Source organism: Bactrocera neohumeralis, chromosome 5 (assembly GCF_024586455.1).
Source record: "Bactrocera neohumeralis isolate Rockhampton chromosome 5, APGP_CSIRO_Bneo_wtdbg2-racon-allhic-juicebox.fasta_v2, whole genome shotgun sequence".
Classification (NCBI taxonomy): Eukaryota; Metazoa; Arthropoda; class Insecta; order Diptera; family Tephritidae; genus Bactrocera; species Bactrocera neohumeralis.
Window position 1 is genome coordinate 18,554,626 of NC_065922.1, and position 14,175 is coordinate 18,568,800.

Here is a 14,175-nt window from a genome sequence, read left to right on the forward strand (position 1 = left end):
GAATGCTATTTTTTTCTCTTCTTTCTGACGGGTTTCACCCTACTATGATTTTTCTTGTTTTCAAAAAATATATACCATGGTCAATGGTACAAAACTTTCGGAACCACTAAAACGCTCATAGTAATTTTTATACCCTGAACAGGGTATATTAGGTTTGTCACGAAGTTTGTAACACCCAGAAGGAAGCGTCGGAGACCCTATAAAGTATATACATAAATGATCAGTATGTTGAGCTGAGTCGATTTAGCCATGTCCGTCTATCTGTCTGTCTATATATCTACGAACTGCTCCCTCAGTTTTTAATATTTCGTTTTGAAATTTTGTAAGCGTCACTTTCTCTTCAAGAAGCTGCTCATTTGTCGAAACTGCCATTATCGGACCACTATAACATATAACTGCCATACAAACTGAACGATCGGAATCAAGTTCTTGTATGGAAAACTTTTGCATTTGACAAGATATATTCACGAAATTTGGTATCGATTATTTTCTAAAGCAACAATGTAATCTCCGAAGAAATTGTTTAGATCGGTGAACTATAACATATAGCTGCCATACAAACTGAACGATCGAAATCAAATGCTTGCATGGGAAACTTCCTCATTTGACGATATTTCTTCACGAAATTTGGTATGAATTATTGTTCATAAAAATAATGTAATATCGGAAGAAATTGTTCAGATCGGCTCACTATAGCATATAGCTGCCATACAAACCGAACGATCGGAATCAAGGGCTTGTATGGAAAACTTTCGCATTTGACAAGATATATTCACGAAATTTGGTATAGATTATTTTCTAAGGTAATAATATAATTTCCGAAAAAATTGTTCAGATCGGATTACTATGGCATATAGCTTCCATACAAACCGGACACATAGTTACTAAAAGAAATGCACCTGTGAAGGGTATATTAGCTTCGTTGCAGCCGAATATAACGTTTTTTCTTGTTTTATGTAGATGTTGATTTATGGCTTGAAAAGCTATGCATCAATTGACCAATATTCATATAGTACACCATGACGTATGAGTAACAAATAATGTGTAAATCATTTTATGAATGCTCAGGTCATTTGATGTATAATTTTAACTGCAAATAACTTTTACAGCAATAATTTTGTGAAAAAAATCATTTGGACCTTTTTATAGAACGGAAAATTTTGTATAAGAATATTGCTCCCTTAAAGTGGTGGCTACACCGAAAATTAAAAAATTATCACGTTATATTATACATGTATACGTGGCAAAGGAAATATGATTTCAACACGGCTTAGCGTTTTTTAATCGTAAATCTTTATTTTTATGACAAACACTAATACTACGGGCAGCGTTTACAAAAAAAATATCAACTAGTGTGTAACGAACACCCTAATGTATCTGTCTGTGTATATATATCAATAAAAGTATGTATGTCTGTGCAACTATGTACAGTTATAAACAACTAAACACGCAGTCAAAAGTAAATTGCTCGAAAAGTACTTGTCAATTTAATGATGGACGTTGTTGTTGGTGACAAAGCGGCGCCATCAATTCGTCATCCTTACGAGTGAATGAACACATCCGCCGATTTGTATGTGCTGTTGTTGTTATCTACTTGTATTTGTACATAAGAAAGCGGATATCCTTTATCCTTTGAACAAGAAAAAAGGCCGCGATGCAACGGATCGAATGGTAAATGAGTGAGATACCGACAAAAGCAATAACAAATGGGAAGCTATAAAAGCGGCGGAAGCCAAGTGCTGGAGAAACACGAGCACGGTTAGGCAAAGCGGTGCCACCAGGTTTTAGTTTCACATGTTTGAACTGTGTATATTATTTTTTATATACATATGTATGTATGTGCATGCATTGCAAATATACGCTTTGTTGATATAGCAATATGTGTGTGTGTGTGTTGATGAGCGCTCAGCGATGCGGGCCACGTATTTAGCGAAATGACACGCTTAAATATCTCAGCACTGTAAAATTCAAAACAAATAAATGGTTTGCCGCTACGCCTTTGACGGCGCGCTTACGTAATCCTATTTACCCCTTTTTCTGGCGCGACCCATCAAACTTTTATGAGCGCACCAACACACACACACACTCATATATATAAGCATATGTATCGCCAGTGAAGTGTTTTTGCAGCGCGCATAGGCCCTTTGTGTGGTCACAAGCCGACTATAGCCACTTGTGTGTGTGTGTGTCAGCTCTCTGGCTTAGGCACCGCTAACGCTTCGCTTACCTCGAAGTTGAGCCCCTGCCCACCGCTAAGCCACTCCTCACCAGCATACATGGCTATTTTGCATGGCCTACCGCGTACTTCACTGCACACACACACACATGCGTACGTGTACTTGTAAATATGCGCTTAGCTGTAGTAAACACATGTGTGTGGCTGTGTGCACGCTTACGACCGTTTAGGCGCCCCGTAAGCGCGCAGATATTTGGTTTATTGCCATTTTATTGGTATGGTTGAGCGCACAAAACCAGAAAGTTAAACAACGAAACAGGATTACGAGCAACATAAATGCTTGCTTACATATATACATATATACACACATGTGTGTATGTGTACGAACAACAAACATTGACTTACAAGCATAAAACGTGAGCAAATAAGTGTTTATATGTATGTGCTTATAAGTGTTGGCCATAAAAGTGGTACATATGTATGTACATATGTATAAATATATGTATATATAGATATATGTATGTGTATATCTCCGTAGAAGCATATTTGTGTTTATGTACACCCATTTGTATGTGTGTTTGTGTGTCGCGCAAAGCAATTTTCCACCAATAGCCATTGAAAAATTGCTTGTCGTTTAGCGTCTGCTATCACTGTCGCTTGAGCGGCTGCGTTGGCTTCCTCCATCGCTTGTATTAGTATTTGCTTGTTTCATTGTTATTGGTTCCATTACTTGCTGTTGCTAAACAATAATTGGTTATTCGCCAAAGTCACTCGGTTTTGTCGGTTGACCACTTGCCAGTAACGTACTCGGTGTCTACTGAACCAGCTAGAGTGCTAGAGTATAGTAATTTGAAAGTATACATTTAGGCGCTTAAGGCATAATATAGCCGATATTTATGCTCATGTTGCTACGCGGAAACTTTAACTTTAGAAATCGAAATATTTTATAAATTTTTTGAAAAACGAAAATATTTTGAGCGCATTTTAAAAATTAAAATTATATATTTGATCATTTCAAAGTTTAACGAAACGATATTTAGTACTTTATAGATTTTATATGGATTATACCAAAAAATATTTATTTTTGCTTGCCCCGAATGTAGAGGAGTTTTTCGAAAACTTTTTATATGTCTCGAATCCGTATTTCAGTTTGTCATTATCCATTTTAGGGAAGTTATTACATGTATATCCATGGAAAAAATCTAACTCAAATCCAAGTAGGGCTTCAAATAACGCATTCTATTGACAATTTGATTAATATTTGAAGTTGCATTTTTTATGTTGTTAGTCCTAAAATCCTACGAATAATTTTTATATTTTTTATCTAAAAATTCAATAAGAGTTTGAAACAATAAAAATTAAAATTTTAATTTTTAATATGTAGTTGATAGTTAAAAAACAATTTAATCTAAAAAAATTTGATTAAAAAAGATTAACTCAGATTTTTCATAAAACACGAATATACGTAAACTTCGGTTGTGCCGAAGCTATAATACCCTTCACAATCATAAAAGTTCGTTGCAAGAACTGGATTATCATAAGTCAGTTTATATGACAGCTACATGCTATAGTGCTTCAATTTGAAAATTTTCTTCTGAGACAGTACCGTTACCTTTGAGAATAATCTATGCCAAATTTCGGGAAGATATCTTATCAAATGAAAAAGTTTTCCATGGTAGCTATATAGCAGCTATTGGTGAGAAAAAGACGAGTGCAAAATATCAGATTGATATCTCAAAAACTTATAGCCTAGATCGTATATATCTGGGTGTTACAAGCTTCATGTAAAGCTTAATATACCCTGTTCGGTGTCTAAAAAATTTGTGTTGGTATATTTATTCTTTTCTCCTTTATATCTTTTGACTGATTTATTTTTTTTTTTGCTTGTTATTACAGTTTTTAATTTAAAAATGTTTTCATCAATTTTTAATTCTGATTTTGTGTTTAAAAACAACAAATTTTAAGTTTTAATTCCATTTGGACGATTTTAGGTATTAAAAATGAATTCCTCAATTCCAATTTGGGAATTAAAAATTTAAAGTTCTATTGAAAATTATTATTTTTTTTTTAATTCAATTGAAAATTAATTTTTTAGTAGAAAATTACGAAATTCACAACCCTTCAAATCCACTTAGGTAACTTCACATTTTTATTTAATATTGTCTTTATGGTTTTGCTATGTCAACGCTCTTATTACCCCAGTTGATTATGCTATGAAAAATTCTACGCTGACAAATACTCCAAAATTAGGAAAGTCTCAAATCCAAGGTTTAACATTTAATAAAACATATCATATTTGTTAGTGCAAATTCTTATAATAGCCATCCAAATCGCCTCCTCCTTGTTGTAGTGTTGTTCATTGATCATTTTCTTCATTAATTATCAATATAGTATTTCGCTCCCATATAGAATAAACATATATATTATTATAGGCTTCAATTCAGCTGACATCTTTCAGCAGATTTCATTCATGATCTGAATTAAATTGCTGTATATTCCCATAACCTCCCTGCAAAGTCAATATTAGAGTTCTTCAAAAGAGAAAAATTGCAAGGAAAAAGATCCAGAAAAAAATGATGATCTGCTTTCTTCTAACTCTCATTCTGTCACTCTTTTGAGATTGTCACCATAATGGATATGGTTGAACAATATACCTGTTGTAAGCTTTTACCTTCTCACTAGTATCTTCAAACAGTTTACCAATAAGAAAACTGGCTTTCGTAGCTTCTCACTCGAATATCAAAAATATTATATGTAGTATGCACTTATCAAGTTCATATAATACACTACACAGGTAGCTAGGTAGGAGTGCAGTTCTGTTGTATTTCGGGCTCAATTAGCACTAGCTGTGCCATTTTGATGCACTGGTCGTAGACTTTTTTATTATTGCTATCACGTTTTACCTTCTCGCTCAAACCATTTTGTGATTTCGATGAAGCTATTAATGTCCGATATGCTTTTTGTAGACATTTATTCAAGGTGTGGTGCTTGATGGATTCCAAGTGTTTTGTGCCGGATCTACGATAGGGCTGTACATTCACAGAGAAAGTGGAAAATTATTTCCTTATTCCCTACTAGTTCGCAGCCTCGGCAGATGTTATTGTGGAGCATACCCATTTTGGACGCATGTTTTCCAAATGGCCAATGCCCTGTCATGGTTCTGTCATAGTCTGTAGATACTTTTCCTTGACCTATTTAAAAAGTCGTTAGTTCTTTTCTTGTCATATAATGGCCATATCTGTTTAGTTATATTGCATTTCATTATAATTTTCCATCTGTTATTTGCTAATTGTTGAAGTTGTATATTGAGCTTTCACCTGATCGATCACAGCGGGCTTGGTATTAACTCTGCCCCAGATTCGCTTAGGAGAGGCCAACTCCTCTGCTTTTTCGTTGCCAAAAATGTTCCTGTGGCCGGGAATCCAAATCAAGTCTAAGTGGAGCTTGTCTTCTAGTGAACTCAGTGCCTGCTTGCAGTTAAGGACTATTCTGAAATTAATCGTGGGCAACGATAAGGCCAGTAGAACCACCTAGCTATCCGTGCATGTTGTACACACTACATATTTTATCTTCATTTCGGTTTTGGCTGTTCAATTTGTATGGCAGTTATATGTTTAATTGGTCCAAACCAAAAAATTTCTTCGGAAATTATAACGTTAGTTTGGATAATAATCTATAACAATTTTCAAGAAGATATATTGTTTGCATACAATGAAGTTTGGGTAGGAAAGGACGTGAACAAAATTCAAAATGGATATCTCAGGAGCGTATATAATGGGTTGTCAAAAAAGTCTTGTGGTATTTTTATTGAATTTTTTTTTTTTTTTATAAACTGATGGCAAAATAAATACACTCAGCTCTAAGCGCTCGTGTCTTACATTTATCAGCAGGGTCTGCGATTTGTTTCATAAAATACTTTACAGAGCTTTTTAAAGAAAGTCTAACTAGATATATGAATATTAAGTTACTGATACAATTTTTTTAATAATAATAATATTTTTATAATTAATTTCAGTAAATAATTTTTTGGAAGAAGGTGCATATTTAGGTTCAATTTCACTATAAACACTATTCCATTACCTTACCTTTTTCAATTATATCACATAAATCTACCTTTTCATAGTTTTTTCTTACTAAACCGAGCATAAAGAGATCACATCGAGCAAAAAATGTGCCAAATTTTTCAACTTATTTTAAAACTAATACCAATTAAAGCTTTAATCTGCAATTTACACCCACCTAAACATTTTATATAATATATTTTTATAATACTGATTCGCTCTTGTAATAATATTTGGTAATAGCAAGCAAGAAGAAGAATAGCACGCTCTGCTTGTAATCGCCAAAATGGCTGTAAACTGAGATTACGGCGATAATGAGTCATGTTCAACAACACACATCCACTTAGTAACGCACAATCTATGAGCTAAAGCTAAATACCGTTATAACGTTTAACATGCCACACAATACAACTAGCCAATGCACCGTTTTAAATGATAACAATGCGGTCGAAATAAAATATCTGCAATTTGCACAATGCCCACATGCCAAAACATCAAAATGCACATAAAGCAAGCATACTATTAGGCGCATGTTCTCTAGTTTATTGTATTGTGTGGAACACGGTGTGTCATTTTACATATAGATAAATGTACTTATGTGCGTATGCAGGTGTGTGCGTATACATGCACTTTTGACCACGAAATGGCCGCATTCGCGAAATTACGATTTTCACAAATAATGCAACGCTGCGTCCAAGGAAGGAAGTTCGACTATCGCAAATTTACGCTTTCGCATTTAACGCTGAAATTTTTTTCGCCATTTTTGCCAATTTTTTTTTTTTTTTTGTTTTGTTCAACATAAATTGCACGCTAATTTTCGTGCTTGTATTCGAAATTTTCGGGCAGACAACACAGACAGATCGCCATTCATGTGCGCCATTTGCTGTGTTTCCACATTTATATCCACATTTTTGTGGATTATTAGCATTACTAACGAGTCACATATACAAACGTACATGCATATATGGCACACATATATATGTATACATAGTACACCAACAATGTTGTCCATATAGCGCCTGCATTGGTAATCGCGTAATATTGATAGAGCAGCCGCCATATGAGCAACCAAACGCACATTTTTATTATATTTGTGCCAAAGCTGAAAGTGTGTGTGTACTTATGTGTGCTTGTGTGTAATTGACTGGCCACCGTTATGGTTCATTGGCTGCGCTGGTCAGTTGGTTAGTTGGTCCATTGAATATTACGCCTATTGGTTTGATCGGTTGAGCGTTTGAGTGGTGTAGCCGCTGCTCGGTTTGACTATTCGACTGACTGCTGGCAGTTTACAAAGCAACAATGCATAGTTAATATATACATACAAATATATATATTAACGATGATACATTCTGGTCAAAAGTACGCACAGCATGCTGTTGGCTGGTCGGGCTTGGCGCGGAAATTGTCTCATTCAAACGATCACACCAGAATGCTTTGGCAGTTAAACAATTTATGGTTGCCGCCTACCAAAAGAATATCAACGGGCTTGTATGGCGCTAATGGCTGGGCTACCATGCAGATTAGCTTCACCCGGAAGTGCAAATCAATGCATGTAAATACATACATATATATTATATATATTAAATGTCGATATAAAATTGTGATTGCTCTTATAAAATGCGTCTGTGACTCGTCTGTTTATATATATTGTTATTAGACATATATTTTAACTGCAGAAAATCGCCCAGCGGTTGCAAACCACAAACTGTTCGGTTGGTTGCATGCACTATATTTCAACTAATGCACATTGTGGGAAATATTTATTTGTGTAAGCTTTTATATATGCAACTTGCTACTGTGAAAGATTCAAAGCTTTGAATTTAAAGCATTTAAATGAAAACTCTTCCCGTTGTATTCCAAATTAGCTTTCATAAAATGCATTATTTAATATAATTATGAACATTTTAGCCATCGGAAATCGAAAATTTGGATCCGAACTTTCCATTAATATTTATTTAGAGAATACGAGTATAATGCAAGGATACGCCACTGACTATGTCATTGGGATACAATAAATTTATAAACAATTAAATATCGGCACTTTTTCTTCTACATACCTACTATTCAATTTATGCACATTTATATATATATTAAGACTAATACCTACTGACAAAATTTGACACTGACTGACAAAAAAATTTAGTTTTTACGTATTTTAATACAAAGCTTTATTGTCGTCTTCAAAATAGTTTCCTCTTGAGGCAATAACATGCCAACGATTAATCCAATTTTCTATACACTGGCTATAAGTCTCGGCTGCGACGGCCTTTATTGCGAATGACTTTTAATGGCTTCAACAAACTCACGGTCCGTTTCAGTTTCGAAAGCAGCAAGAAGTCACAGAAGCCAAATCTGGTGCATACAGTGACTGAGTGTCGTGTTTTTATCCCGTCAGTCACACTCATGCTGGAATGTGACGGCGCATTATCGTGGTGAAAAATACAAGAATTTTCTCAATTTGACCAAGTAATATTCTTAATTGGTCATTTGATCCTCTGGAATGAATTCATGGTGAATCACATCACGGTGAACCACATCACGCTGAGCATCCTCTTGATTTTTGGCCGACATTGTTAGGGTCCTCAACCATGTTGTCATCTCATTTGCAACGAAGTTTGCGCTAGAAGTTTATAATTAACACTCGTCACACCCGATACATTTTTTTTCTTTATTAGATATATTGGTGTGAGGTTGCCTGAAATGGTTATTCAAAGGGTGGTTATTAACTCGCGCGAAGTTTAAATGGATCAGACTTCGATCAGATGCTTTCATATGCTCCAGAGTAAGAAAAAAGAAATATACTCTTCCTCAGAAAAATACCTTTCCGAGCAAGCTTAGCAATGTAACCCTTAAATTTTTTATTAACATGAAGCTCCTCCTCATTATTTCGGCAAGAAGCTCAGCCAAACATCTGACGGTGGTGTGGGAATGGAACTTCATATAAGACTTTTCAAGCATCGAGATTTTCAGCTTAAAATAATAGTAGGTGAATAGAGTTTAATATCAGTAAGGACTCAACGAAAATCATTTCTACGAATATGAATTTTGTATTCAGTTCATTCAGCTTAAGAGATTGATAACTGAATAAATCTAGCAACCGTTGGCAATTGATACCGCTATTAGAGTATTTTATATGAAATGAGTACTTTGATAGCTTTTTTTTGTTTCTCAAAAAAATGGTAAGTTATGTCCAAATATTATTTAATTTAATTGTTTTAAAATTTGTTTTAAAAATCTCTTATACTTGGCATATGTTCATAAAATATGAATGGAAATAAATTGTATATATTCTATTAGTTGGCAACTCTTTAGTAAATATTGATATTTGAACACTCGCTAGACTTCAGCAATATTGATATAGTGACTGCCATATTTGATCTGGATTTTAGTATTACATTTCTTTCAGTAAAATGTGGATCAAATCTAAGGTTTTGAAAAGTTTTTACATCTAGTACATGAAAATATAAAATAGAGAGTCGAATAGTTCAATGTTGATGGCCGAAACTTATCATCCTTAAGGAGAGTTAACTTAACCTCAACATTGAACTTTTGTATCATTCGATGTTGACCGTGAGTATCTACCGATATAACTCTCTCAGGCAGTGATCACTACTGGAGGACAGGAAACCTCACTTTTAACCTTTTAATTCCTTCTAATAATGTTTTAACACGTCTTTATAAGCATTTTGATGAAACTTTGTTATAAGGGCAGCTTGAGCATTTTAAAATCTTTTTATTTATTTAGAATCTGTGTCTAATTTGACAGTTGTCAGTTAAGCAAATTAGACATATACCTCATTTACTTCCAAAGAACTTGCTTTATTTAAACATAGTACAAGTATATAACTTATGCATCACAAATTAACTCCGATAAACTTCAAAAGTCACTTCTAATCTATTTACACAACTCTCTCTATCTTTCTCCCTCACCTAGCGCTCAAGCAATGCTCGTGACGCAATTCGCTACAACAAAATACCAAATAAATCGGAGAAGAAACGAGGCGGCGGAGGTGGATCACGAAATGCCGCTGCAGCCAAGCTACTAAAAGCAGATGCCGAATCAAATCTGCATGAGGGCGCAGCTAATGATGATTACGACGAGGACGAGGAGGAAGAGGACGATGATGGTTACGGTTATCGCGATGATTGCGAGGAAGTGAATGAGCGGTCAGCAAAGGACACCGAAGAGGTGTACGTGAACGAACTGGATATGCCAACGGTAGACTACAGAGGCAAAGTAGTTGCAACAGCAACAAAACCAACACCAAAAAGCGCAACAGCCACAGCGAAGTCGTTGGGAAACAACACAACAATGCTGGGTGATATCGACGACATCGAATACTATTGTCGCGGCACGAAAGCAATACTGCAGCAACAACAACAGCAGCAACAGCAGTCACTAATAACTGGCGCAACGACTGCTGCTAGCGACAGCGCACACGAGATAAATGAGCTGCAACAAATTATGCGTCAGCAACGCAAAACGGGCGGCAGCAGCAACAGCAAAAGCAACGCCAACAACAGTAGCCTGAACCGGAATGTGCCACCACGATTGCCATTTCTGAAACGCATCGAAACGCAACGGCAACAACAACAACAGCAGGCGACGCCTAATGTCGGTTTGAAGCGGCCACCAACAGCGTCGTTGGCGACGGCGGCGACAACCAACAACCGTGTGCTGAGCACCAACGAAAGGACATAGGAGTAAAGCACGCGTTGCGTTGCTAACAAGCAAGTAATGAAATTGCGTTTGTGATTGTGTATAAAGCGACAACAAAAACAAAAACAAAAAACTGAAAATTGTAAAAAATTAGTAGCTAAAAGCCTTTTATTAGTAAAATGATTTATATATATATATATATAAATTCACTAAACTGCAAAGTAAAAGAAACGAAAAGGTAGAATAATGAAAGCAAACATTTAAGTGGAATTAGTGCGTACTGGCGCATTAGGGTGCGCTTAATTATAAATATTAACATATATAAATGAATGCTAAACCATAATAGTAATAGCAAAGGTGATGATGTCGGGTATGTTAATGAAACTTTTACAAAAGCCAAAATTTTTTATTCGATTTGAAAAGTAAATTTTTCTTGTGCAGAAAACTATTAAGCAGTTTTAGTCTGAACAGAAACTCAAAAAAAAAAAAAAATGTATATACATAAATAATTTGTTTTTCTGTTGTTTAAATCTGTTTCTGTTAGTAATTCTGTTACTGTTTGCTGTGAAGCGTATTGTATATACGGATATGTTAACAAATTTTTTAAACAAATTTTTCATTTCTGTTCGTAATTCTGTTGTCGTTGGTAATTCTGTTTCTGTTCGTAAATCTGTTTCTTATAATAAATTTGTTGCTGACCAGCTTTGGCTTTCGCGCATGTCTGCATATACAGTTTGAACTGCGCTTCTACGTATGCAGCGACTTCTCCGTAGAAATAGTAGCAGAAAACAGTAACTGCGAAAATAAATTTAGCAACAGAAAACTTCAAAATTTTATCTATGGCTTATTAATTGATGTTTTTCTTGTTTGCTCAGAAAATTTAGTTCTGTTTTCGACATCTCAAGATTTATGTATGATATATGTTTTATATTTTGCACACAACAACTAATTATTAATAACTACAACCTAAAACAGAAAAAAATATTATCCAAAAACTATCCACGTGTAAATAATTTGTAATTTAGAAAATTATCTACCACGTATAAACGTAAAACAGATTTCTAACTGCTTGCAAGCAAAAGATTGCGGTCAGCGTGTCACCAGAAACAGAAGAAAAAAGCAAAAGAAAAAGAATGCTGGTTCATTTTGCACTACCTGTATTTCCACTATCAAACTTTCATTGCAAATTTCGAAAAAAGATACGAAATAATATAATAAAATCAAAATGTAGGCAGTTCACTTGCACCTCTAAGCAAGCAACTATGCAAACTATAAAATACAACGCTGCTTTCATTGCTTATAATTTTGTATATACATATATTTAAATATAAAATGCATATTTTAGTTAGCTCTTTTATATATAAAAAATAATATTTTTTAGTAATTTTATTCGCTGCTGTATGTATATTCTGCGCATGTGTCTTTTATTAAAGCCTATTTTGTTGTAATTTCCTTTAATTTATATTTCTAAGGCATTGTCTGTATGCTAAATGTCCTATAAAAATGTTCTCTATTATTTACGTATTACTTTTAATATTCTTAACTGCTCATATATACATATATATTTTGTAAAAGTCTAAAAATGTTTTTTATGAAATTTTACAATTCAGTTTATCGCACTTTTAATTTAAAAATGATTTCATTTTAATTATTTTAGATATTAGAATTTTGTAAATGTTAATATTATAACGAGAAAAAATGTTTATTTTTGTCTGTACATTGTTTGAAAATTTCTTAACCAAATGCAATTTATGAAAAAGTAAGAAAAATTTTTAACTTTTGTAATTTTTGTCTAAAATCCGATAACTTTGTAAAATTGATAACCTTGTAAGCACATAGTTGGTCGCCATATAGTATGTGAAAATATGTTATGTAACGAAAGAAATCAAAATTTTAATGTTTACTATTTCAATTTCGCCCAAAAAGCAATTTGCGCAACTTCTAGCTTCATGTTATAAGCATATTCAGTTACAACTAAACATTTCTGTTAAAAGAATAGCCACGGGCTAATCCAAAGATATATGAAACAAAAGAGCTACAAATTAATTTCACCACTACCATAATTCCATAAGCCATAAGTTTACAAAAATTTCTTTCAAAAATAATAAATTTATATAAAAATTCTTAGAATTCACTCTTCATAACAGCAATAGTGAAGTCAATGTTAAGAAATTTTGCAACAAAAGCGTACATATGTAAAGTTTACATGAGCAAACAATAACAAAGGCACACATACATACCATGTGTTAAAAACATTACAGCTGCAAATTATACAAGCTGAAACTAATGTTCTTAATTGCTTAAAATGTTCTCACATACTGCAATTTGTATTATATGAAAATATTCTTTTCTATAACAGAATTTCAATGCACAGCACTGTAACCATCTAACATAACAGCGGAATGTAAAATGCCGCATAAAATGCTGATATACCCTAAAATTTCATTTTCCTTATACAAAATTGACTACAAAATTATGTTAAAAATGCAAAAGGTCTAAAAAGTGGTTGCAGCTCTATAAACTCAAGAAATATTTTTTTTAGTAAAAATTTGTTAACTGCTAGTTGGAATTTAAAGATTTCTGCGTAAAAAGTCTGTTAAATGGGGTTTCCATACAATCTAAGCGTATTGAATTTATTTCCCATAGAAAAGCAAATTCAACGAATTTTCAACAAAAAAGTAACTTAATTAAAATTATATAAAAAGGGCACGAAAAAAATTATTCCAAACATTTAGCAAACAGAATTGGAGTACGTATAAGTTCTTGCAAGAGTTAAGAAATTACAATTGTTTTGAATACATTCGCCAAACCAGTTTCCCAAAGAAGACTTCGCAGACGAATTTGATATCCTTTTTTGTTAATTTTCCAGGCTTTGTTTAACTAAAAATTAATTATGTACTTTACTAATTTTCAAGACTTTTTTAACTAAAAGAAATTTTAATAATGATTTTTCCAATTTAAAAAAAGAGATTCACATATTTTTCCTTAGGTTGAAAGCATACTTTGTCTTGATCTAATTTTTGATAGCACATTTCTCTTTGCTTCCGAATACTAAGACTTAAAACCTAGCGAGCACCGACATTGACATTGTCTAATAAAGATATCGAACGATAAAGTAGATATAATTTGAGGATTGCCTCATCGGTTTCTGTTATTCATGAGCAACATTTAACGCAAATTTATTTCAGAGCATAGGAAGTTATTTCTATTTATTTGAACTATAATTTACAATTTTTTTATGTGAATTTTCTTCTTAATTAATTTTTTATATTTGTCAT

The 14,175-nt window shown here is 33.5% G+C and overlaps 1 protein-coding gene across 3 annotated transcripts in view; it reads left to right on the forward strand.

Annotated features, from left to right (window-relative positions):
* Nucleotides 1-12,057, forward strand: part of LOC126760138 (furin-like protease 2) — a 395,670-nt gene extending 383,613 nt beyond the window's left edge. For all 3 annotated transcript variants that reach the window (XM_050475573.1, XM_050475575.1, XM_050475576.1), the window contains one exon: nt 10,172-12,057. In XM_050475573.1, coding sequence (XP_050331530.1) covers nt 10,172-10,939 — 768 coding nt within the window. In that variant the 3' untranslated portion in view covers nt 10,940-12,057. The remainder of the gene's footprint in view (nt 1-10,171) is intronic.
* The last annotated feature ends 2,118 nt before the right edge of the window (nt 12,058-14,175 follow it).